The following is a 26,273-nucleotide window of genomic DNA, read 5'->3' as shown; positions in this document are numbered from 1 at the left end:
ATCTAAATAAGATCTATTTTTCCTAGAAATGGTAGCTATTATAAAACAGTTTATCTAAGTCAGTGGGTTTATCTGTACCTCTTTTGTTGTTGTTGTTATTAACCATGCTGGTATCCTGATCTCGTTCTAAAAAAGGACTTAAGTTAAATTCAGTTGATGTTTCCCATAAATATCAGAAACAAATGGCTTTTCAACATAAGCAGAATAAGACAAACATCTTAAAGCTCCTTCCCTGTAAGTTCGTGCCAACAAACAAAACTGTACAGTCCCCAAAACAGACCTTCTAAGGTGTCAATAGGCTAAATTATACCACTGAACTAATCAATTCTTTCTAACCAAAATCTTCCTTTGAAACAGTGGAAGATTGATAGTTCTAAAGCTGGGTGATGGGTTTATGGGACTTCAATGTACTATTTACTTTTCTAATTTTGAGAATTTCCATAAGAAGTATTAAAGTTTTCCTTATTCTATTACACAGAGTTCCTGTTACCTACATAATTTTATAACCACATACTATAGACACATAATCAATACGTGTAAATATTATTTAAATATTATCCATGTGTGTACACATGGGAATGTGCCACTTATATTTGCTTATCAATTGCATTTAATTAGACAGCACTGACTTTTTCCTAGGATAGTTGTCATCAAAAAAACACAAAATGAAAGTTAGACACTTTAGAAATTATTCTTGCTCTAATCTGAGCCATCTTCTAAACTCCCAATGGTTTTACCCTTTCCAATAAAACTTGAATTTTTAAACACCTAACCTGCAATCTACTTTAATTTAAATGATTTTCATTAAAAATTAAATTTTAGAAGTATTCAATCCTCTTGACACTTTTTTCAATTAACAACTAAATATGAAATTGACATGCTTGCAAATTAATTAGTATTTAAACAGTAAGAGGAAAATACATAGAAGTATTCCCTTAATAACTAAAAACTGCTGGTACCAAAACTAGCTATAGTTGGAGCAAACAAAACCTTTCACATGTCCTAGCTAGTGTTTACGTACAATCCAGCTTCCCAAGGTCCTTGATTTTCTGTTCCAGTTAAGGCAAAATCACTGGGTTATATGTTTTTGATCTTTTAATATAGCCCAGGTAACCATAAATGAGGTTACTGTAGCACTGCACAATAGTACCAATAAAATGTTTATGTGTTTCCAAAAAAGGGCAGTCAACTTAATGCAATAAATATATTACATACAAAGACCTAAACATAATAATAACATAACGAACCTAATCATTCTGTGAATGGTTAAAAACATGCTGGTTTCTTATGTACCTGAACGCTAACAAGATCATTTGCCAGGACAGCAAACAACATTCCTTTTGGGGGATTCACCAAGTGGGGTTTATTCCTTTGGATAAGAGGAGCAGGGAGTGGGATACAGAGGAAGAAAGGATATCACTATGGCAGAAATGAAAGAAAATTATTATGTGGATATAAACTTACAAGGCCAAGTATAAATGTTAGATCAAGCAGAGTTTTCTTAAGTTATCTTTTTTTAAAAAAATTTTTTTAATGTTTATATTTATTTTTGAGACAGAGAGAGAGCATGAGCAGGGGAGGGTCAGAGAGAGAGGGAGACACAGAATCCAAAGCAGGCTCCAGGTTCTGAGCTGTCAGCGCGGAGCCCGATGCGGGGCTCAAACTTGTCCACCGCAAGATCATGATCTGAGATGAAGCCGGATGTTTAACCAACTGAGCCACCCAGGTGTCCCTCATAAGTTATCTTTAATCCTGCTTCCTAACCATAATAAATGATCATTTAAAATTCCCACATCCCATTATGAGTAATTGTAAAATGACTTACCTAAGTTGGTGTTCTCTCAAGTTTGATAAGGCTTCCATACCATGTAAATAGGAATATACTATTTCCAGATCCTGTATGAAAAGAAGGACAGAAATTATTAAACTTGTCAGGAAAAAGAGGCTTCTAAATTAAATCACTATATTTACAGTCCAAGTTAAAAAGAACTTTTTTGTTAATGCAAGTTTTCTTAGACATTAAAAATAATATTATCAAGAGAAAAGCTGAATCACACAAATGTCACCCATTCATCAACCACCTTTGGGATATATACAAGGGTATTAAAATATAAAATAAATTAGCTTAAACTTATGAAAACAAATTCCCTAAAATTATTCTTCATCACTTATTTTCTGCCTTTTACATCAAAATATCAAATAAAGAGCACAGATATTTGCGAATATTGTGATTAATCATTCTTAGTCAATACAAAAATCAATGCATGTTATTTCACGACTACACTTTTTTTTTTTAATTTTTTTTTTTAACGTTTATTTATTTTTGAGACAGAGAGAGACAGAGCATGAACGGGGGAGGGTCAGAGAGAGGGAGACACAGAATCTGAAACAGGCTCCAGGCTCTGAGCTGTCAGCACAGAGCCCGACGCGGGGCTCGAACTCACGGACCGTGAGATCATGACCTGAGCCAAAGTCGGACGCTTAACCGACCAAGCCACCCAGGTGCCCCTCACGACTACACTTTAAAATGAGCATAAATTTGGGGTGCCTGGGTGCTCAATCAGTTAAGCACCTGACTTTGGCTTAGGTCATGATCTCATAGTTTATGAGTTTGAGCCCCATGGGCTCTGTGCTGAGAGCTCACAGCCTGGAAACTGGGTCAGATTTTGTGCCTCCCTCTCTCTCTGCCCCTCCCCTATTCTCCCTCTGCCTGTCTGTCTCTCTCTCTCTCAAAAATAATTACATTAAAAAAATGTTTAAGTGAGCATGAATTCAATTTATTTTCAATTCTTACCACAATGACATTTCTTTTATATATAGAAATATTTAAGTTTAAATATTTTCTTTAAAAAGGAGGGAGATGTCTTATTTTTCTCAATCATACTATAATACTTAGGAAAAAGATTCAAAGTTATTCATGAAAGTTCAGAACAGGTAAATTCAAAATCCCATTTATATTCATTTGGATGATAAGGTAGCAAGTTATTCGTATTTCAAGACTCTAATATCTATAACATCTAGGATCACACAGTTTGTGATATAAAGGGTATGAAGAGGTATTCACTCCTCTCTTATATCTTAGTTAAAATCTAAAACAAAAGTATTTTAAGAAACTTATAAAATTATCCTTTTTTGTCTTAAAATAAGAGCTCTATTGAGATAGGATTCACATACTTTTTTTTTCCTCCCCAGGAGGCAACAGCTGTGCTGGGTCACTGCACACAATGCAGCGGAGGCCATGTGTACGATCCTCCCCTGCCCTCTGGACTCGTACCCACTGTCCCCTCCTCACTCCAGAGGGAAGGAGCGACAGGAAGTGGCTATGGGTGGGCAGGTTCAGAACCCAAGAGAGCAGGGTTGGTGGGCAGGGAGTGGGGGTCTGCTGCCCTCCTCTGACAGGGCAGCTGGGTAAACTATAACTCAAAATTTGCCATTTTTTAAAGTTTTATTTAAGTAACCTCTACACCCAATGTGGGTCTCAAACTCAAAACCCCGAGATCAAGAGTCACATGCTCTTCCAGGTAAGCCAGCCAGGTGACCCTCAAAATGCATCATTTTAAAGCGAGTAATTTGGTGGTTTGTGTATAATCATCATCACTAATTTCAGAACACTTCAACACCCCCAAAAAGCAACTCTATACCCATGAACAGTCATTCACCATTTCCCCTACCCCCAACTCCTGGCAACCACTAATCTACTTTGTTTCTATGGATTTGACTATTATGAACATTTCACATAAATAGAATCTAACAATGGAATGTTAGATCGTGTCTGGCTTCTTTCACTTAGCACAGTATTTACAAGGTTCACTTATGTTGTAAACATGTATCACTGCTCTCCTTTGTATTGCCAAATAATATTCCATTGTGGAGATGTATCGTATTATTTATCCATTCATCAGTTGGTGAGTATTTGGATTTTTTCTGCTTCATGGATGCAATTAACAATGCTGTTATGAGCTTTCATGTGTAAGTTTTTGTTTAAACACCTGTTTTCAGTTCTCATGGGTATACATACGCTTATGAGTGGAACCGTTGGCTCATATGGTAACTCTACGTTTAGCTTTTTAAGAAAGTGTCAAATTGTTTTTCTTAAATGGCTGCATCATTTATAATTCCATCAGCAATGTATAAGGGCTCCAATTTCTCCACATACATCATTGTCAACACTTGTTATTGTGTGTCTTTTTAACTTTAGCCCTCCTATTTGGAGTGTTATCTAATTGTGGTGTTGATTTGCATTTCCCTAATGACTAAGGATGCTGAGCATTTTTCATGTGTTTTTTGCTCATTTATATAACTTATTTGGATAAATATTCAATTTCTCTGTTCAATTTTTAGTTGGATTGTCTTTTTATTATTGAATTTTAAGAATTCTTTGTATCCTAGATAGAAGGCCTTTATCACAGATATAATTTGCAAATATTTTCTCCCATTCTACAGGCTTTGTATTTTTTTCATTTTCATAGATGGTGCTTTTATATTTAAGTTTATTTATTTTGAGAGAGAAAGAAAGAAGGAAAGAAGGAAAGAAGGAAAGAAAGAAAGAAAGAAAGAAAGAAAGAAAGAAAGAAAGAAAAAGAAAGAAAAAGAAAGAAAAAGAAAGAGATTGGGAGTGCACAGTATATGAGCAGGGGAGGAACAGAGAGAGAGGATCCCACGCAGGCTCTGCACTGTCAGCATGGGGCTCAAACCCACAAACCAGAGCTGAAACCAAGAGTCAGACGCTTAACTAACTGAGCCACCCAGGTGCCCCTAGATGGTGCCTTTAGAAGCACAAAGTTGGGGCGCCTGGGTGGCTCAGTTGGTTAAGCGTCCAACTTCAGCTGAGGTCACAATCTCGCGGTCCGTGAGTTCAAGCCCCGCGTCGGGCTCTGGGCTGATGGTTCAGAGCCTGGAGCCTGCTTCCGATTCTGTGTCTCCCTCTCTCTCTGCCCCCCCCCCCCCCCCGTTCATGCTCTGTCTCTCTCTGTCTCAAAAATAAATAAACGTTAAAAAAAAAAATTGAGAAGCACAAAGTTAATTAATTTTAATGAAGTCCAATTTATCTATTTTTTCTTTTGTTGCGTATGCTTTTAGAGTCATATGTAATAGGGTGCCTGGGTGGCTCAGTCAGTTAGCGTCCCACTTCAGCTCAGGTCACGATCCCACAGCTCATGAGTTCGAGCCCCGTGTCAGGTTCTGTGCTGACAGCTCAGAGCCTGGAGCCTGCTTCAGGTCCTGTGACTGACTGACTCACTCTCTCTCTCTCTCTCTCTCTCTCTCTGCCCCTCCCCTGCTCATGCTCTGTCTCTCTCTCTCTCTCTCCCCCAAAAATAAACATTAAAAACTTTTTTGAAAAAGAGTTCTATGTAAGAAACCATTACTTATTCCAAGGTCACAAAGATTTACTAATACATTTTCTTCTAAGAGTTCTTACATCCATGATTCATTTCTGAGTTATTTTTTGCATTTGAGTTAAGTATCCAACTTTGTTCTTTGGCATGTGGATATCCATCTGTCCCACTACCCTGTGTGGAAAAGACTATTCGCTCCCCCATCAAATTGTATTAGTACCTTTGTTAAAGATCAATTGACCACAAATACAAGTGCTTGTGGACTCTCAGTTTTATTCCATCGGTCCATATGTCTATCTTTATGCCAGAACCACACTGTCTTGTTTATGTGGCTCTGTAGTAAGTTTTGTAGCAACTTTTAAAATCAGAAATTATCAGGGTTCCAACCTTTTTCTCCTTTTTTCAAGATTGTTTGGCCTTGTTTGGGTGTCTTGCATTTCCATATGAATTTTAGAATCATTTGTCAATCCACAAAAAAAAAAAAAAACCTTTTTTTTTTTTTAATCTGCTGAAATTGTAAGAAGGATTGTGTCGAGTCTATAGGTCAGTTAAGGTAGTACTGCCACCTTAACAGTATTGAGTCTCCCAATCCATGACAGGGATGTTTCGCCATATACGTAGGTCTTTCTTAATTTCTTTCCACAATGTTTTTTACTTTTCAGTATTCAAGTCTTGTGCTACTTTGGTTCGATTCAATGCTCTCTTTTAATTAAGAAAAAATTTCTGTAGCCTTAGGAATACCTTTCAGAATAATTCAAAACTATATGTGCAGTTAAATTTCATATATTAAAAGCACAGATAAGGGACAGTGATAACAACTAGAGAAGAAACTCAGAAACTTGAAGAGGATACTAAGGAAGTTTTTGGCCTAAAATATTTTATTGCAATCCTTAAAACAATACTGTGATATGGGGGGGTGGGGGGTGGGGGGGGCGGGGGAAGGGGAGAAATAATCTTACTGATAACTTTAAATTGTCACCATTTAAATTGTCACATCATCTAGTTAACAAAGTTTGCATTCCTTGAGAGCTTGTTTGGAGGTTCTAGCAGGGGAGCGCAGTTACTCGTATACCCTTGACGAAAGAACGCTCCTCCTCTATCGGGAAGGTCGTCCTCTTCCAGAGCACGCAGCTTCAGGAGGGATGCACTTGGAGCGGTGAGGGAGGAAGGGGATGCCCGCTTAGCCTGCCAGACCAGTGGAATCAACCCTGGCGATCAATGGGGTGACAGATGTCGCAGCCAGATCACCCTCACATCCCAAAGTTTGCATTCCTAAAGCTAATAAATTCCTTCTTCAGATGCAATCAGACTCCAATCATAATATTCTATTTGCATATAGGGAAAAATCAATAAAAAATGCCCTGATGAGTTTCTTTAATATCTATAGTAAAAGGTCTTTCTGAGCAATCCTAAAAAGTTCATTCTATTTTAGATATTATAAATATATGTGCTACTTGCAGTCATTGAATAGTACAGAAAGACTCCCCCTGCCCCCCCCCCCATTTCCGAAGAGCTTATATTCTGAATCTAATAGTAAAGTCTTACATATTTTTCACTGAAGTACCTATCAACCTTGGGTTAGGACCTGTCCAAGCCATAAAACACTCTTGTCTAAAAAGCAAACAGACAAGACTATTCACATTCACTTAACAATCATCAAGCAAATAAATTTACAATGACAAAAAAAAAAAAAAGTATATTGGGAAAGCAGCAGAAAGAAATACCTTTTTTTTTTTTTTTTTTAAGCTGGAGAAGGAAGAAGTCTAGAAGAAACATGATAGAAGCAAGAATTTGGAAGCTTAGAAATAGAATGGAGGGGGAAAACAGCCTTAAGCCTTAAAAGATAATAGGTCTTGAATAACTGAGTCTCTTCTTCAAACCAAGCAAAATCAAAGTAAAAGAACATATCCCTTAATGAAAGGGCACTTTATTAATCTGTTGCTTTTCAACATTGTAGTTTCATAGTTGTGCAGGGGTCACATTCCTGAATAAGTTATGTCACACCCATTACATGTGTCAGTAATGCAACAACTTTTGAGTATGAATGTATAACCTCTATGACTATGCAAAATATATTTAAGAACAATAACTACCACATTATTTAAGGCAATATGTATAATTATAACCTGCAAATTAAATAAGATAGCTTATTAGTTAATAAAATTGTAGAGAACAGTGATGTATGCTCACCTATAAGTCACTGACATAAGTAAATGGATCAGAAAGTTGTTACTTAGCCTGAATAGAAAACTCTGAGTGTGAAGGAAAAGGACTGCATTATATCACCACCTCATGACCAAATAAAAAAGTATTTCTCTTTCTGTATGTATGCCACTGCATAAATAAAACATGTGCAGCTCACATAATCATGATGCTTTCTGGGGAGTAAGTTGAAACGTGTCACTCAAGCAATACACAATCAGGGAATCCTATGCAACTGTTTGATGTGGGGATTTCAGATATGTAACGAGCCTATACACATCTTGAATTGAATTCAATTCTTGAAATGAATACAACGATTATGTCCAGAGTTTCTTCTATTATTCTTAAAATAAACCATCTCAAAAGAAACTTGTTTTAAATGGTTTATGCCACAAGGAACTGATAAACTCAAGGAGCAGACATCATTATTATACATGAAGCTGTTAAATGGAAGGCAGTATTATCTAGCTTGAATTAGAGGACTCTACAGATACATTCTATCTAAACTTGAGATCTCTTCATTGTAACTAACAGAAGGAATGGTAAGAAAAGATGTCTAGATGGCAGGCAACAATCAAGTCAATGTGATGTTTCACTGTGCAATATGGACACAACCATCACAGATTTGGGTAGGTAGGAAAAGCAGAAAAGATTTGGAAAAGGCATCAGGAATACTCTGCTCTTGGACTCTGAGGAATGAAACACTGACTAGAGATGAACAAAAGAAATACAAATGGAAGCAAGGACTATGGTTAAATTTTTCTTCAATACAGGGTCCAGCAGCCAAACATTAGGCTTACCGATGATCAGGGATTGCAAGTAAGGTAAATAACACTGAAAGATAAAAACGAAGACAAGCTCTCTTATTTTCTCCTAGAAGCAAAATGGACTGAGCAATATTTTGAAATAGGCAAATATGGCCTTCTGAATCTTCCCAGGCAGTTTTTTCTACCATATCTCCAGGTGTCCAATGATCTCACGTTACCCCAAACCCCATTCTGAAGCATCAATACTCTGGTCTAAAAATTAAAGGCCTAAAATTAAAATTAAATCTGAACACAAATGCAATGGGAGTGATTGGTGGGGGCGCTTGAATCTTCTGTGGGGAACTGTCTGCCTCCATTTGCATCTTCGTAGTCCAAACAAATCTGTAAATGGTATGAGATTTCAGGCAGCACAACCAAGAGAAATTAAAAATACCAGCAAAGTAGGGGAAGAAGATATGGAGGGTCATGAGAGGCCAAGTGAAGCAACCCAGCTCTGCCCAGAATCTACCTCCACCACTTCCTTGCCCCTAGAGGTCACCCCTAAGGGCTCTGCCTTCACGTTTCACCTGTAAATTTTAACCCTCATTTCCCCTTTAATAGTTGGCCTTTACTAAAATAATCTATGAATTGGCATGGGATTGCCTTTAGCCAGCAAAGAAACAAAAAGACAAAAGGGCGAGGTGCTGAGGAAGATTAGCTCAACCTGAAATCTGCAACGTCAGTGAAAACCAGACGTGCTTGCTGCATCACAGAGTAAGGGCTTTCTCCTAAGATAAACAAGGAAATGTATGGCCTTCAGGGAATTATATTCTTGGATTATACATTTCTTTCTCTATGCAAACAGACATTCACAGAATGAAGTTATGTTTCAACAAACTCAACTACAGAAAAACAAATGCTGGAGCATTAAATCACCGAAAGTATTCCAAGTGACATTTCTGTGAGCAAACCACACTATGCAAACTGAGAACTCCCCAAATGCACCTCCTGAGACCAATAAAATCCACGTGACTATTACTATTTTAAAGGACCCTTAAAACATGTAAGCTTTTTTTCCCCCAAAATTTTTCTAGTCTTGAATACAAACAGGATGATATTGCTCTAACCAGGAAGCAGCATTTTTTGGAACAATAAGCCTTTCCTTCTACCCTAGGAAGGACATCCTTTTTTCAAAAATAGATGCTATTTGAAAGCAGATTCAGCAAGTGTAAAACCACAGTAGCCCATAGACAAGAACTGACAGATCGACTGAAATGCAGTGTTACATGAAAAGAAACAAATAAACTTTTGCCCCAAACATAAACCATGTATCAAAACCCAAAAGCATTCTCTAATTGTTCACAACCTAACCTACCCTCTTGTTCAGAGTCTATAAACACAACACAGGCCTAGTAGGAAAGAAGTCCGAGGGAAAGTTTTCTGCATCTTGGGGTCCTTTTCTAATTTCTCCTTAGAGACGCATTCAGAATATAATCAGCCTCACAGCAAATTTATAATCCATTTAAAACTAGCTTTTAATTTCACTTGTTCACTGGCATCAGGGATTTGCCAACAACTTAAAATATATTTTAATACAATCTTTGGAGATCTGAGAGAACTATTCTACCTCCTTTCCCACAATCCTCCTCCTCTCCTCTAGAGATTCTTTGCAAACAATGAAGGGAAGGGGGATGGTGGTATTTTACACAGCACTATGAAAAAATGTATCCAACTTTTTCCTTTAAAATGAGTTGTATATATGTTTTATATATGAAGCTATGTATTTAATTTTTTAAGTACTCTCTCCACCCAACAAGAGGCTCGAACTCACAACCCCGATATCAAGAGTTGAAAGCTCCACTGACTGAGCCAGCCAGGCATCCAGACTTCCCAGGAAGCTGTGTGTTTAAACGATAATCAGCAGGGTAGTCAAAGGGTATAACCTTCCAGTTACAAGATAAATTAAACAACAACAACAGTAAGGTTGATTCCTTTAAAAAGGCTGTATCTCAATCATCAAAGAAACTAAGGCAAAGATTGTGCTACAGTTAAGCAGGTCTATGGAGACCCGAGTAGTAAATGCCTCCAGATTTAAACACAGACAGAAAGAGAAAGGAGTACCTTGCTAAGTGACATCAGTCTGAGGACCAGAAAATATACGGATACTGATTATCCTCCCTTGCAAAGGCAAAAAGGTCATTTATTCTCATAGGCCAAAGTTCACCAGTGAGGAATTTGAGAGCTATGTCTTGAACATTATTTGTAATAAGGTTAAAAGCTAGACTATTCAAGGCTCCAACTCATGTGCACAGCCACATGGGAGAGAGGGCAGGAAGGCGGGAAGGCTGCAAGTCTCACTGTGTCTGCTGACAAGGCAGTGAAGCTAAAAAGCTTCATTTGGCAGTTTCTCAATCTTTGCACACTAAAATATATAAAACTGTCTAAGAAGAGGGGCGCCTGGATGGCTCAGGTCATGATCTCACGATCTGTGGGTTCAAGCCCTGCATCACGCTCTCTACGGTCAGCACAGAGCCTGCTTTGGATCCTCTGTCTCCCGCTATCTCTGTCCCTTCCCCACTGACACTCTTTCTCTCCCTCTGTCAAAAATAAATAAACATTAAAAAAAAAAAAAAAAAAAAAAAAAAAACCTGGGGCACCTGGGTGGCTCAGTTGGTTAAGCATCTGACTTCGGCTCCGGTCATGATCTCACAGTTCGTGAATTCGAGCCCCACATCGGGCTCTATGCTGTCAGCTCTGAGCCTGCTTCAGATCCTCTGTCTCCCACTATCTCTGCCCCTCCCCCACTTGCTCTCTCTCTCCCTCTCTCAAAAATAAACATTAAAGAAAAAAACTATCTAAAAAGGATTACAGAAAGAACATATGTCAAATGGAGCATAGTTCACATCCTCATGCCCATCACTCTCAAGATGTGCGACCCTGGGTATGTTACAGAGACTATATTTGCGAAACAAAGTACATAATATCTACTTGGTGAGGCTGTATGGCTAAAATGATATGTAATTTCAAAACAACACTTGGCACATAGAGACCCTTGGAAAATGGTAGCTGATTCTATTAACTATGATTTTATTAACTATGATCTGAAAAAAGCACACAGTAACTACAAGAATATAAACTAAAAATATTCCTGAAATGTATGTATGTATGTTTATATATATATATATATATATATATATATATATATATACACACATATATATATATCAGAATTTTTACAAATTAATGCATCCTTTTCATATGTGAGTATCTCTATCCAAATCAAAATAAATAAAATGAACTATTTATAAAACATATAAAGCGTCCCTTAAATTGTCTGCTTTATAAATCCTGATTTTTATATCAGGTTTGGTGGGCAGAAGATGCCTATTATCTCTAGAGAATCCACCTGTGCACTAATCCTACCATGTCACATTCAAACTTGCTCCTTCCAAAGCTCCCCAGGACGGCTTCTGAATAAAACTCAAACCCCAACATCTCTTGCACCCTTTCCAAAAAAAAATGACCAACAATCTTTGGGTCCCTCAAAAAGCCCCTCAAAACACACACTCCTTTTCCTCTCACCCTAGTGAAAAACATGTCTCCGAGACCCCATTTTGCACAGGCAGTGTGAGCTTCCTTTCTGAGCCACTGAAGTTCTTACTGCCTGTGTCACTCACGTGTGGCCCTTCACCTGTGCTCTGTGCAGCCACTTTACTTTCAAGGGTTTACATTTTATCTCAATTAGAGAATAAACACCTTGAACAAGGTCACTGTTCTCTTTTATTACATCTTTTGTCTCATCTGTGTCAAGCAACAGACTGTGGCTGCACTAGATGCAAAGAAAGGAAAGGGCAACCTTCCTGTGGGGGTGGTGCTATTAGAGACCCTAAAGTGAATATTCCTGAGAATAATGGCGAAAGAAGGAAAGGGAGAAAATGTGTTTTCAATCTTGATGTTCAGAGCTATGGGAAACTCCGATCTGTATAGTCTGAAACAATTCTGTAAATGGCCACAAGGTGGCAGACCACACCAACAGTCCTTTCCCACGACTGGAAATCTCCGTCCTTGGTCTCAAGTGCATTTTCATTAACATATACTTAACAGAAAGGAGTGTTTAAAGCATTCCTTAAGATCATCTGAGAAAATATGCCAAGTCCTTTCTCTTCATGCCTCTAATGAAAAGGGGAGGGGAGGGGAGGGAAGTCTACCAGCATGCCTATTAAAATCATTTAAGTCCTGGGTGGCTGAGTTGGTTAAGCATGGACTTCGGCTGAGGTCAAGATCTCACAGTCTGTGATTTCAAAACCCACGTCAGGATCTGTTCTGACAGCTCAGATTCTGTGTCTCCCTCTCTCTCTGCCCCTGTCTCTCTCTCTCTTTCTGTCAAAAGTAAATAAACATTAAAAAAAAATCATTTAATTCCAATTATCCCTAGCATCTTATTTTAAAGCAGCTTCCCAGTCCCACACATCATAGTAAAGCAACAGAGGGACACCTGGGTGGATCAGTGGGTTAAGCATCTGACTCCTGATTTCAGCTCAGGTAGGATCCAGCCCTGTGACAGGCTCCACGCAGATAGCCTAGACCCTACTTGGGATTCTCTCTCTCTGCCCCTCCCCTAAATTCTCTCTCTCAAAATACATAACCTAAAAAAAAGTGGGGGGGGGGGGGAGAGCATTTAAAACAAAAATGTCAAATCACAACACTGCTGAGATGTTTTGTGCTATTCAAGCCCTTCATATCCCAGAGTTACACCATCACATACTTCAGGAACATGTAGCAAAAAAAAATCCATGGTGGAGTATACGATTTTCAGTAAAATTCTTAAATATGTTATTAAATAGCAATTTCAACATCAAATCATATGACGGCTGTTTCTGGGCCTACTAATTTATACCTGAAAGGAAACAATCTCCCAGAATTGTAGTTGTATTCAAATTCACATGTTAAAACCCAGGGATATTATACTCCTGTCATCTTTGACATGGCCTGGATATACTTCTCCAGCTTCAGGCTCCTCAGCACTGTAACTTTACCAGATGCGTGCATAAGGAATTCTGGAAGTAAAAGGTACAGATTCAAGCTCTTCTGTTTGTCTAGAATTTCCTCAGGTGTTTTCCCCTGCAGAAAGATCACTTACACCTTGAAAAAAAAGAGTTTTTGAACAGTTGCTAAATTTGAGACAAAAGTAGTTATAAAGTCACGGCCTCCTGAAGTGACCATGACAATGTACAAGACAGACATCTAGGTTCAACGAAACACACCCTTGTCACCCCATGGCTCCTCTACTTCAAGCTGGTGCAGGAGCCTCAAGAGCAGGTGTTTCAGGGGAGAAGGTAGAAAAGTTGAAGAAGGTAGAAAGTACTTTGTAAATTCTAAGAGACAGATGAAGGAGGGTCGCATCTTATCCTCATGCTGCAAGAGTCTCTTACTGAAGACAATGCACGCGGAGTTAAAAGATAAGCAACTACAGACATCACAAGGCAGCTTTTCCAATTACTACAAGAGCAGCATGATGTAGAACAACTGAGAACACATACTGCACCCTGTGTTCACTGTCGTATCACACGGTGAAAAACACCCATGGCGACAATTAAGTTTCATTTGTGAAGATTAAGATTTCTCATTAGAAAAGTCAACAATTTAGTTGTAACCAAAAACTCATCTTGTGCACAAGTGAGAAAAATATCAAGTGTCTAAACCAGTCCACAATTCCTGTTTTCAAGAGTCTGTATAAATATTTCCCCTTCAGAACAATGCATTACCACCAAGTCAACAGCTTCCCAGAATTCACATCTCCTAGGCAGCAGAAACAAAATATATCTTCATTTTCAAGTAACTATCTTACTTTAATTTCTCAGAGTGCAAAATTTTGTAGTCAAATTTGAATCTCACATGTACAGATTAACACACTAGAAAATGATTTGCAGTAAATTTACTGCTAGCCTGATTTTTGCTCTCCATGATCAAGCTAGCAGGCAGTGAATGACTACCTTTTAAGTTACCATTTAAACATTTGATTAAGTGTAACAACAAAGGTCAATCAGCTGTACACAGCAAGGGTGTGCATGCGGGCACACACACACCCCGCTCTAATAAAATGGTTCCTGGACTATCATTCATTTCCATTTAAAAAAAAATTAACTAGGGGCGCCTGGGTGGCACAGTCAGTTAAGTGACCAACTCTTGATCTCTGCTCAGGTCAGGATCTCATGGTTCATGAGTTCCAGCCCCATTATCAGGCTCTGCACTGACAGTGCAGGAACCAGCTTGGGATTCAGTCTCTCCTATCTGCCCTTCCCCTGCTTGTGCTCTCTTTCTTGCTCTCTCAAAACAAATAAATAAACTTAAAAAAAAAAATCAACCAAATATACTCCCTCCTCCCCAACTCTCCTCTAACAATACACTTAAAAGCTACAGCGTGGTGTTCAACTCATCTCCCACAGACAGTCTGGCTCTGGTAAACCCTGTAGAAACCTTCGGAGAGTCAGGGTGGGCAGAGGGAAGTTGACATACACCACTCCACTGAACATAAACTCTGCAACAAGGAGCCCCAGAGTCTACAAAATTCACCCTCAGGACACCTCAAGTTTCAAATACCAACTTAATTCCAGAGGCTCAACTAACAGTACTTAGTTTGAATCATTCACTATACAAATGTCAATATTCCTACAGCAGTAGAGTTTGACAGTCCTAACATAATAAAAGCAAAGCAGAACAGGTCACTGAGGACACAGGCTCTTTATTGCCTCTTAGCAGAAAGGAAGAGCTTCTGAATGGAAGCAAGTTTAAATATAGAAAACTTCACTGCTGCCATTTTTCTAGGACAAAAGACAAAAATAATTTGACATCTGTTTTTCCCATCTTGAATGTTTTACTGAGGAGGCAACCACCAATATTATGCTGTTTCTCAAACTTTTCTATTTCTCAAGAGGACAGGAGAAACAAATGAGAATTCTACATATGTAATTAGAGTCTTCTAACTTGGTTAGTCAGAAATTAACTAAATACTAAAAAAATGTTAGGTACTGCTCAAAGTTCAGATCTGTCCATAAAAGGTAAGGTGGCGGGGGGGGGGGGGGAGTTTTAGGGGTGGCAGTGGCAGTTACAGAAAAAGAAATATATTATTCAGATACAGAAAAGAATTAGAAACATATAAATATGTATATTATACATTGTACACACATTTATATAAAACTTGAATCAAGGGCTCCACTAAAAAAGATAGCATGTCATGCTTTCTGAAGCATCCCACCTTTCAATCATGTTTTGAACTCTGATGCTAAAATCTAACATCTTTACTTATCCTACTACAATTGTTTTACCTTCCCCAATCGTACAGGATGTACATGCATGCATGCACGACAGGTTAAATTTGTGCGTGTGTACATTTGACTTATATGGTGGACTCCATGATATTCATAAACAAATAAATTTGGCCTCCGCAACAGCAATACTCTGACATCAACACACACACACACACACACACACACACACACACACACACCCCTGAAGCCATGGGGGCATCGTTACCCAGATTCTCCAGAAATCAGAACGATGCAAAGATCTCTTCTGTGGCAACAGTGACCGTCCCGTGTAGTCAATTATTGCAGACAAGCCATCACAACCAGAAAGGAAGATGAGAAGGAAAGGTGGGAAGGTGGCTCCCAGCTCCACATTTCCTAAAATACATGTTCGCAATTTAAACGGTGTGCCACTTGAGCCAGTGTTATGAAGGGTTTCTCCACCAGCCACTGCATCCTAGAACTAGCGGATCCATGTAGGAAGAAGGAAGAGGAAGCTGTACAATTTCCCTTTCCTGGTAAAGGACAAATTTCAAAGAACAGTGAGAGGGTTCCAAATGTAGGTCCACAGGAAATTTTTGCCGAGTGAGTGGCAAGATGAGAAAATAAGGACAATGTAGTGGGACTCTTAATGAGTTAAATACATTCAATTTAAAAAGTTCTCCTTTATGTTAGGGACTCTCTTTATGTTAGGATCATAACTATATACATATAGTTATGTATATATATACATATGTGTGTGTATATATGTGTATATATGTGTGTGTGTGTATTTTTTTTTCTTCTTTCTTTGAAATTAAATAATCTAAGGCCAGGGTGCTGCAATGGAAGAGACATTAGTAATTCTCCAAAATTTGTCAGGCTACAAAGACCACCTGGCAACATACTTAAAATAGTATTTTAGGTGTTGTTTTTGTCTTCTTACTTAGACAATTTCTGGATTTAAAGTAAAATACAATGTTGTAACACTCTAATAGTAGACAGTCAAAGAGGAACAGCTGGATGTGAAAAGTAACAGATATTAAATACACCTCATATTCTTTGTAATACAAATGAAGACTTGTACTTCGCCCAAACTTCAACACGGGTTGAGGGTAGGGAGGATCCCAAATCTGTTTAGACAGCACCCCTTCCCTTCATTCACAGTTCCCAGGTATTGTCGGTATTGAATGTCCTCTTGGAGAACAGAGACTAGAACAGCACAACTCTGGTCCTCAAAGACACTGAGTCTGTTAACACCGATAAAAACATCCTCACAAATAGCTACAAAGCATAACAGAAATTCAGTTGTAAGTCAGAGGTGTCAGAAGACGCATTTTCTTACTCCCAAATTCAACAAATGCTTTCTGTCACTCTACCATTGCTGCCAGGCAGTATCAGAACTTCTGAACCACATCACATATTTTCTTCTCCCGTAGGCTCTTGATCCTCAAACTATGTACTGAGAATTAATTAGGTGGCTCAGTCAGTTAGGCATCTGACTTTTGATTTCGGCTCAGGTCATGATCTCATGGTTCATGGGATCGGGCCCAGTGGGATCTTATTTAAAAAAAAAAAAAAAATTCTTTAAAATAAGAGAATGAATTATACCAGAAATCTTAAGTATCTAGAACCTCACTCCTTCATTTGACAAATTGTTATTGAGTACCTGTTATGAATAAGGAAAGGTGACTGCATCCCATTTTTAAGTTTATTTATTTTGAGTGAGAGAGTGCACAAGGAGGGGAGAGGGAGAGAGAGAATCCCAAGTAGGCCCCATGCTGTCAGCACAGAGCCTGATGTAAGGCTCAAACCCACCAACCCTGTGATCATGACCTGAGCCAAAATCAAGAGTCAGATACTAACATTTAGCATCAAGTCCTTTTACCATTACAGAAAGAGTATCATTTCCAAAGGGTATGCTTATTGAGTTACTTAAATTTATTACAGCTCAATAATAAAATATTCAGTAATGCCTTAAAAGTACAAATAAATTTAACATGACTCTGGGGATAAAACCCAACTCACCAGCTATGCTAAACATGTGTGGGGCCCTGCCTTCCACTGCCCTGCACCTAGTCTGCTGTCTGTCGAAGCCAAGTGCCATCTGTAATGAACTGAGAAGAAAAAAACAAGGGAAAACCAAGGACATAATCACTTCCTCTCTAGTCACTGGCCACTCACCGTTATTCATAGACATGGTCTAGCTATTGAATGTATTCATAAGGTCTGTGTGCTTTAAGAATATCTGTATGCACATTCTTTTGAATATTATCATTAGTAGTACTTTAGGGAGATTTAGCTTTTGAAAACATCCAACATTTACCCAGAACTAAGCCTAGTGAACAAGTTGATTATTTGAGCCCAAGCAGGCTCAAAAATAACATGCAATTTATGAAGTAAAGAGGTAGTAACTTCCTTGTAGGATTCACTAAGCAACTCTGATAATAACACCAAGTTACAGTCTAAAAATGTTTTGAACGACAGTAAAAAAGTTTTTATAAAAACTGTATTACTTGGAAAAGTAACAAATTTTAAAAATAATACTTTTTTAGACAGATAAGCCCCTGCCTTATTTTAAATTTGACTTCATTATAGCTGACCCTTTTTTGGTAGAAAAAAGTTAATACATCAAAATCAAATAACATAATTATGGAAATAAATCTATATTACCATCACTTGTACTTATGTGTCATTTAACCCTCCTTAACTCTAAAATATATGGCAGGTAACACTAACTGTTCTATTTCTTATTCTTCTGGAATCAACACATTGCTTCATTCATGAAAGTAAATATTAGATGCCATTGAAACAATCCACATGTAACCTGTCCAAACTGTTACTTCATCATGGCAGTGAGGATTCTACCAAACACACAGGAATTGCCCAGGAGGCCAGCTACCTTAAGAATAAAAGATTCTGCGCAAGAAATGTGAAATTCACAAAAAAGTGTGGTAGACCAGTAAACCCTTCCTCTTAACCCTACTACCACCATCACCCAAACACTCATGTTCATCCTGCCCTTAGTATTAGTATCCTGAGCAAAAATTAAATTTTTACAAATCAAAAAAGAACAGAACACACACACACACACACACACACACACACACACACAGGAGTACTTTTTCTTCATCACCTTTTTTGTCTTTTCTAAAATTGGTAAGTCATTCAAGCATAAAAAAAAAAAAACAGCACACACCCAGATTTTTAAACTCTTAACATTGTTTTCTCTGTATCATTTTCCATTCTTTCCTTAGAAATGAACAAGTTTCCCACCTTGGAAAATCTTCACCTAACCCTTCCTAAGTCCTCTACAGCAACAGCTCTGTTTCTTAGCCAAGACTGTGGAATGAGAGGTACACCCCTTTTGTCCATTTTCTCAACTATCCAGTTATTGTATAACCTTTTGGAATCTGATCTTTGCCCTTAAGTTGACTGAAAGTCATTTCTCCAAGATCACCAATAATCTGGCTAAACCAAATTAATTTTCTCTTTTCCCCTGTGGGGAGCACTGTTGTAGATGCTAAGGATGCACTAGTATACAAAGCAGACAAAACCCCCAGTCCTTGTGGATATTACAGTCTAGTGGGACGGAAGAAATTGCATAAGCAAAGTGTAAAAACTGTTGGTAGTGATAAGCAAGAAGAAGAAAACATAACAAAGGGAAGGAGAGGATGAAGTGTCATGAAAGGTGGCCCGTGCTGATCACTCCCTCCTCCTAGGGTCTTCCCTGGCCCCCCTCCAGGGGCTCTGCAAGCTGCACCAAGTCTCTTCAAGGTGACTACTCAGAGGCTGGTCTCTGAACCTCATCCTTCTTAAAAGGTCCTTTCACTTAGAAATCACATCTGCTCCCAGCCTACCTTTACAAATGACCACAATCACCAGCTGATTAGTTACCATTCCAAGCTGCTGGAGCACTGCTCAAAACAGTAACTAAAATCCACACTAAATTTCCCCTACCTAAACCTTTCAATTCCTCTTCTTCTGCCACTGGTATACGTGCCCCAGCTGCTCCAGGGAAAACCCTGGGAAGTTCTCCCCAATCTAGAGCCGCTACCCGTAGCACCTCTTTTCTCCTTTGTCACACATTTAGTTTTTTTCCAATCGAGGTAAGTCCCTTGTCATACTTTGTTTTTTGTTGTTGTTGTTGTTGTTGTTGTTTTCATTCTATTTTCAATGGCATGGACAGTTTCAGGCCATCCCCCTTTCATCATGCTTATCATAAGGCACTCAAACAGTTGTTTAGGCTGTCCTGCTCCCCTGGCGAAAAGCTTCCATCGATCACCAAATTTCAGGCATATCACATCTGCATTCAGTGCTGCTACACTCTGTACCCGAGGTCCTGTCCCAGCCTTCTCCCACTCTTCCTCTGCTCCAACCTCTACTCGGATGGCTCTTCTGCCCAGCAGCATGCCGTGCAAGACACATGCCTCCTTCTGCCTGCACATGTCCAATGCCCAATCCATCCTAATGGGCATCACAGCTCACGTCCTCTGGGAAGCCTTTTCAGACCACTCTTACAGCTCTACCTTTCCCTAATATCCTATTTATTTATTAATCCATCATTCATAAGTAACTTACCATATGTTCGTTTGTATTGTTGGTATTTTTTAACATATATATGAAATAACTGTGGGAACAAGTCAATACAGGCAATACTCAATAAAGACCGTATACTCCCAGAGAGGTACCATGTCTTATACTTCTTTATCCCTATAATCCTTAGGAAATGTCTAGAATTACTGAAATCCAAAATCTGAGTGGCAGAGGGCTCTACACCTAGTAGTTACACTAAATTTTGTAGTTTAACTATTCCTGAGACAGAGAGAGATCAACAGTGATCACACTAAGATCCCAATGCAGAAGGTAAGAAAGAAAGTGTGTCTGGTCGCTATTATCTGAAAATAAATGTCTTTCCTCTAGAAGCACTCACCCCTCTCACCCAGCAGCCCTCCACCTCCACCACACCTCACTGCCTGAGCTTCTAAAGGGGTTGTTTGGTTTTAATTTATGTCTCTGCTCTCTTCCTTACCTCTTTAGAGCACTAATCCACGTTTGGCCAGTTCCCGCTTCCTGATTATTTTTTTCTTCAATTCTTTTGGTTTTTCTCTTTAATCCCATGATTTTTTTTTTTTTCAAATCTAACACTATATCCATGGTTTACACAGTTTAAGTGTCTGACATGCTGAAATAGAAATACCTGTGCTTCTACTCACTCTGACATGAATTCTTCACTAATGATAACTTGAGTTTGAAAACCCTTAGGCAAAGCGAGGATACACTAAATTCATGTATACACACATAATATATAGAAAATCATCGCCAAACCCAGATTTGAACTGTATGTTTTCCTCTAAGTTAAAAACATACTGATTTTAAAATAGCAGTGGTACCAGGAAGAATTAGAACTTTGTACCAGGTGGCCTGTTCTAAATGTTCTCATCGAGGCAACACTACTTTAAACAAGACTCCTTTATAAGTCATCATTTAATTAATATCCAAGTACCTTGAGAACCAATAATAGTTCAACAAACCAGCTGGAAATCCAATATCAGATATAATTACTCACAGCTGGCTTTATTCAACTGATGTCATATTAAATAAACTTATCCCACAGACCTTTTCCCCTCCCCCCGCCAGGAAAAAAAAATTCCTTCAAGAAACATAGAAGGCTCTTTGTGTTGAGTTGTCTTATTTTTTTTAAGTTTGCAGAATATATTCCAATATTAAAGATTTTCAGCAAGAGCACATAGTAGTAACGATTTTCAGTAGAGCACATTGTTATTTTTTGTACTATTCTCTGTGCTTGCAATACTTCAGATCCTGGGAGCTTTGTTTTCCTTAAGACTAATATAAAAATACAATGAACATCTGTATTTTTATCTGGCATTCAGTTTAATGCTTCGATATCAAGCTCTATCTGTAATTTTTGTAGAGATGTCATGTCTCAACAGCTTAGTAATATGAATTATCAAACAAAAATATTGGTTTCAAACCTACTATTTTTAAGACAATATTTAAAACGTTTTACTATATTGTACTACCCATGGTGTATGAAGAGTAACTTCTTTATAAACAATAACTACTACCCATTATATTCCAGGCATTAGGCTGGATGTTCTATACCTATTGTCTCTAATTTCCGTAACTCCCATCTTCCAGTAGGGATAAATACCTACTAATCAGCTATCTGTTCTGGAATAATATGGCACAAATTTGAAAACAAAACAAAATTAAGCACTCTACACAGCTCAGCAAAGTGGTGCCCAAGTCACCAGAAATGCTTCCTATCTGAAGAGGTGTTTGCAAGTAAGAGGGTAGCAAGTAACAAAAGATTATACTTTCATCTTACAGTTATATCTGTAGTTATATATATAGTCAGTGCCTACATTATGGCATGAAACCTATTTACTTCTTCCCTCCCCGAGTACTCTGTCTGGAAATAATACTACAAGGAATGACAGAAGAGACTACTGAAATGCATTTTGTAATATGCCTCGCAGGGTAGCACAGTGGGTAGGAGACTGAGCTCTGGTACCAGGCTGAGTTAAAACCCACAGCTCGGCCATGTGCATGTTTTGAACTATGGACAGAGTAACTTACTCTGAGAGCCCGTTTCATTTGAAAAATGGTGGTGAATGCTCAACCCATAAGGCTGTTGTGAGGATTAAATGAGATAATGCCAGCAAAACCCTCAGGGGCTATTTTGATAGTTGAGAGGTATAATGTACAGATATAGACAGAATATATGTGGGTTCTCTCCTCCAGGTTCATTAATATTTACAACAACCCAAATTTTAAGTGTAAAGATTTAAAAGTATGCTTCCCAGGAGGTTGAAAACTATTTTCTAATAACAATTACAACAGTTATCAAAGATGAATTTTTTCAATATAAAGACTCCCAGATTTTCAACAAACATTTTGAAATGTGTCAGAGATACATATAATGAGCAGAATGGAAACCTTAAGTTTGTTGCATGTAGCCTTCTGAGGTTTCTCTCCAGAATTTTAAAATGCGTGCTTTAAAAACTTATGAAAGTTCAGAATATATTGGGGAGATAATCTAAATTACTATCTCTCTCAAAAAACAAGTCTTAATTGCCTCAATTAAGCAACCATTGTATTTCTGAAAGGTATTGCCTTCTTGATTTATTCATCAAACCTGACCACACACCAGGGATCAAATTTAACATGTATGAAGATAAGCAATTATCTATGGCTAAGATTAACAAATTATCACAATTGACATCACAATCAAAATCATTTCTTTAATTCAAAAGAACACTTTCATGAAACAAAAACTACAAGGGAACTACAAATTATATATGATGCAAACTTCTGAAAACATAATTTAACTATTTTAAAAGAAAACTACCTCCAAATAGTTAAGATTTAACCACCTGCTTTCTAAACCCAGCATCACAAAAGAAATTCATTATAATATTCAATTTTACTAATAATTTTTTACAAAATTCAACTTCACTAACAACTTTTAATTCATATTAAGCAATCTTTTTTTAAAAAATTTTTAAGTGCATTTATCTGGAGAGAGACAGAGACTGCATGAGTGGGGGAGGGTAAAGGAGGTGGGGGGGGGGGGGCGGGAATCCCAAGCAGGATCCACGCTGTCAGCACAGAGCTTGATACGGGGCTCAAATCAATGAACCAAGAGTTAGATGCTCAACCAGCTGAGCCACCCAGGCACCCCTGAGCAATCAATTTCTAAGAAGTTAACACATGTATTTTAAAATGTTTAGAATGCAGGGGGTCACCTGTGGGGCTGTCTGTCAAGCGTCCAACTCTTGATTTTGGCTCAGGGCAAGATCCCAAGGTTGTGGGATCAAGCCCCAAGTCAGGCTCCACACTGAGCCTGGAGCCTGCTTAGGATTCTCTCTCTTTCCCTTTGTCCCTCTCCCCTGCTCACTCGCTCAATCTCTCCCACATAAAAAGTGTTTAAAATGCTACACAACAATCCAATTTTATGATTATATCCAAGATTTTTTTAACCATATACATGAAACAAGGTCCTCAATCAAATTGTTACCCTTTTTTTTCCCTCTCCTCATGATTTTCTCCAGGGTAATAACATTACCTATTCAAAAACACTTATGTATTCAAAACTTATAAAGAAATTTAATTTCTAATTAGTTCCAAATACGTAATCACAAGGAATTAGCAGAAAACAAAAAGTATGCCATAGGAGACGTTACTGAAGAAATTGTTGCAATTTTTTAAATAATTTTTTAATGTTTATTTTAAAGAGAGAGAGAAAGAGAGAGAGAGAGACAGTGAGCAGGGGAGGGGCAGAGAGAGGGGGAGACTCAGAATCTGAAGCAGGTTCCAGGCTCTGAGCTGTCAGCACAGAGCCCAATGCTGGGCTGGAACTCCTGAACTGTAAGATCATGACCTGAGCCAAAGCTGGAGGCTTAACTGACTGAGCCACCCAAGTGCCCCAGAAATTGTTGCAATATTTTTAACTTTTAACTCTCAATATGGATAAGTAAACTCCACTTGAATATTAATTCCTGCCTTGTACCTGAAAAGTTTTATTGTGAAAAGAGAAAAAGGAGATGATTTACCAGACTGCATAGATAGAGCCTGCAGTACAAATTCACTTAAATCAAGTCTACTTCTTTTTGGACCCAGTACTTTAAAGCACAGACTAGCAAGGATGCCTGGGTGGCTCAGTTAGCTAAGCATCTGACTTTGGCTCAGGTGAGTTGTGAGTTCGAGCCCCACATCGGGCTCTACGCTGACAGTGAGGAGCCTGCTTCTCTCTCTTATCTCCCTCCCTCTCTCTTCCCCTCCCTCACGCTTGCATGTGCACAGGCTCTCTTTCTCAACAATAAGTAAACAAAAAATAAATAAATAAAGCACAGACTGGCATGTTGTTAGCATGTTTTCATCCATGTTGTTTGTTGCACATAGAAAAAGGTAAACTGCATACTGCATTAACTTAAGGATGTAACCAACTCTAGTCTAAGCTCTCTGGGCTTCAATGCAGTTGATCTGAAGTAGACTTTCTTCACATGTGTGCTACTGAAATAAATTAAATGAACACCCTGTAGCCATAGTCCCAACACCATCAAGGATATTCCTGTCTTAAGAGGGGGACTTTAAAATCAAAGAGGATGTTTGAGGCTTTGTTCCACCATTTACCTTGAGCAAGTTCCTCAATTTTCCTCATCCATAAAATGAGGATAAAAATAGAAGTATGTTCTTCATTGGGTTTGAGATGATTAAACTTGCTTAAATATTAGCTATCATTAAGATCTCATATAGAAGCATGATTATCAGTTATTGACAGGAAGTAGCAGGGAAGAATCAATTGGTAAAAGGTACATTTCATAGGATAAATAACAAGTTAGATGTGTCCATCTATGGTATACCGGACATAACAAAAGGCTTTTTTATAAAGTCTTTTACACAACTAGAATGCTAACGTAAAGCTGAACAAAGACAGTTTCTTGATGAAAACCTATTAAACTAAAAAATAATGTGAGTGTCCAATTAATATGACTCCAATGCCACATTTCATACTTAGATAATAGAGTTAAAATGGATGCTCTTCTTTACAGATTAATAAAAGCTGGGTTGGAGGGACAGCGATAATGCCTGTGTTGTAACTTGCATTTTTCCACAGGAGCATTCACCTGATGATCTGAGGACAAGACTCTCCGTGTCTCCTAAGAAAAAGGATACAGCTGTTTCCATCTGTAAGTGGGGCACTGCTCTACAAGTTGACAACACTACTGTTCACACAGCCAATTAAAATTCTTTCCACACTGCTAATGAAGAGTTCCAGTTGCAGAGTTTTTAAATTCGGCTAATTAAAACAAAAAAAAAAAAAAAAAGGAGCAAAACTATTTAAGCCACAAGGAAGTACCTGACAAAAGAGCAAAAAAAAAAAAAAAAAAAACCCACAGAAAGTAATGAATGGGTTGATAAATAAATGGGTGGTTCCACTATGGCCTAGCCAATGTACATAACCTTTCTAAATAACAGACCACTGAAATTTTGAAGTCTGGAAAATATAATGCTTCAAATTTAACTTGCCATAATATATACAAAAATAATTTTACAGTGGTCAAACTTGATTCTGAACTATGTTTTTATCGACCTCTTGGACAACAATAACACTATGCTTAGTTTTCTTGGAAATACCATAGACTGACCCCATTACAAGTCCCACAATCAAAAGAAAATTCTCTGCACAGATTCAGGCAACACATTTTTCTCAAGAGACTAATAATGACGCCTTGCCACTTTTGCCATATGGTGGAATCTGAACTTAGGAATTCTTACTCGTAGAGTGAAAGGAGGAGGATGCAAAATATAAACAGCTGCATGATCCAGAAGGACAAAGGCTGAAGGAGACTCTGCAAATAGACACTGCCAATGACAAGAGGTGGCAGAGGACAACAATTAAGAGAACACATTTTGGCATCAGAACCCAGCCGCAATCCTGACTTTGCTATTTACTGCTGGGAGATACGGGAGAGTTACTTCACACTACTGAACTTAAAATTCACCATCCATAAACTGAGAATAATATCTACACTCTATAGAGCTGCTGTGAAAATCAAGATAATGTATATTAAGCACTTACTCACTGGTTATTATACAAGCTACTGCTATTATTTCAAATTTAAGGGGGAAAAGGATTGGCCAGAGACTCCATGATGCCAACCAAGACTGAAACTTGA

At 38.2% G+C, this 26,273-nt stretch overlaps 1 protein-coding gene and 1 long non-coding RNA gene across 11 annotated transcripts in view; one reads left to right on the top strand and one right to left on the bottom strand.

Moving 5' to 3' along the window:
• Positions 1-26,273, bottom strand: part of RAPGEF2 (Rap guanine nucleotide exchange factor 2) — a 254,465-nt gene that overhangs the window by 178,516 nt on the left and 49,676 nt on the right. For all 10 annotated transcript variants that reach the window (XM_060653863.3, XM_060653864.3, XM_060653869.3 and 7 more), the window contains exon 2: positions 1,826-1,896. In XM_060653863.3, coding sequence (XP_060509846.3) covers positions 1,826-1,896 — 71 coding nt within the window. The remainder of the gene's footprint in view (positions 1-1,825; positions 1,897-26,273) is intronic.
• LOC132691971 (uncharacterized) lies at positions 3,717-25,430 on the top strand. The gene is made up of 4 exons (XR_009616115.3): positions 3,717-3,905; positions 18,825-18,923; positions 20,294-20,433; positions 25,211-25,430. It is a non-coding gene; the product is annotated as an uncharacterized LOC132691971 (long non-coding RNA).

Source organism: Panthera onca, chromosome B1 (assembly GCF_046562875.1).
Source record: "Panthera onca isolate mPanOnc1 chromosome B1, mPanOnc1 haplotype 2, whole genome shotgun sequence".
NCBI lineage: Eukaryota > Metazoa > Chordata > Mammalia > Carnivora > Felidae > Panthera > Panthera onca.
Note: the sequence above shows the minus strand (reverse complement) of the source record. Positions and strands in the feature narration are given on the sequence as shown.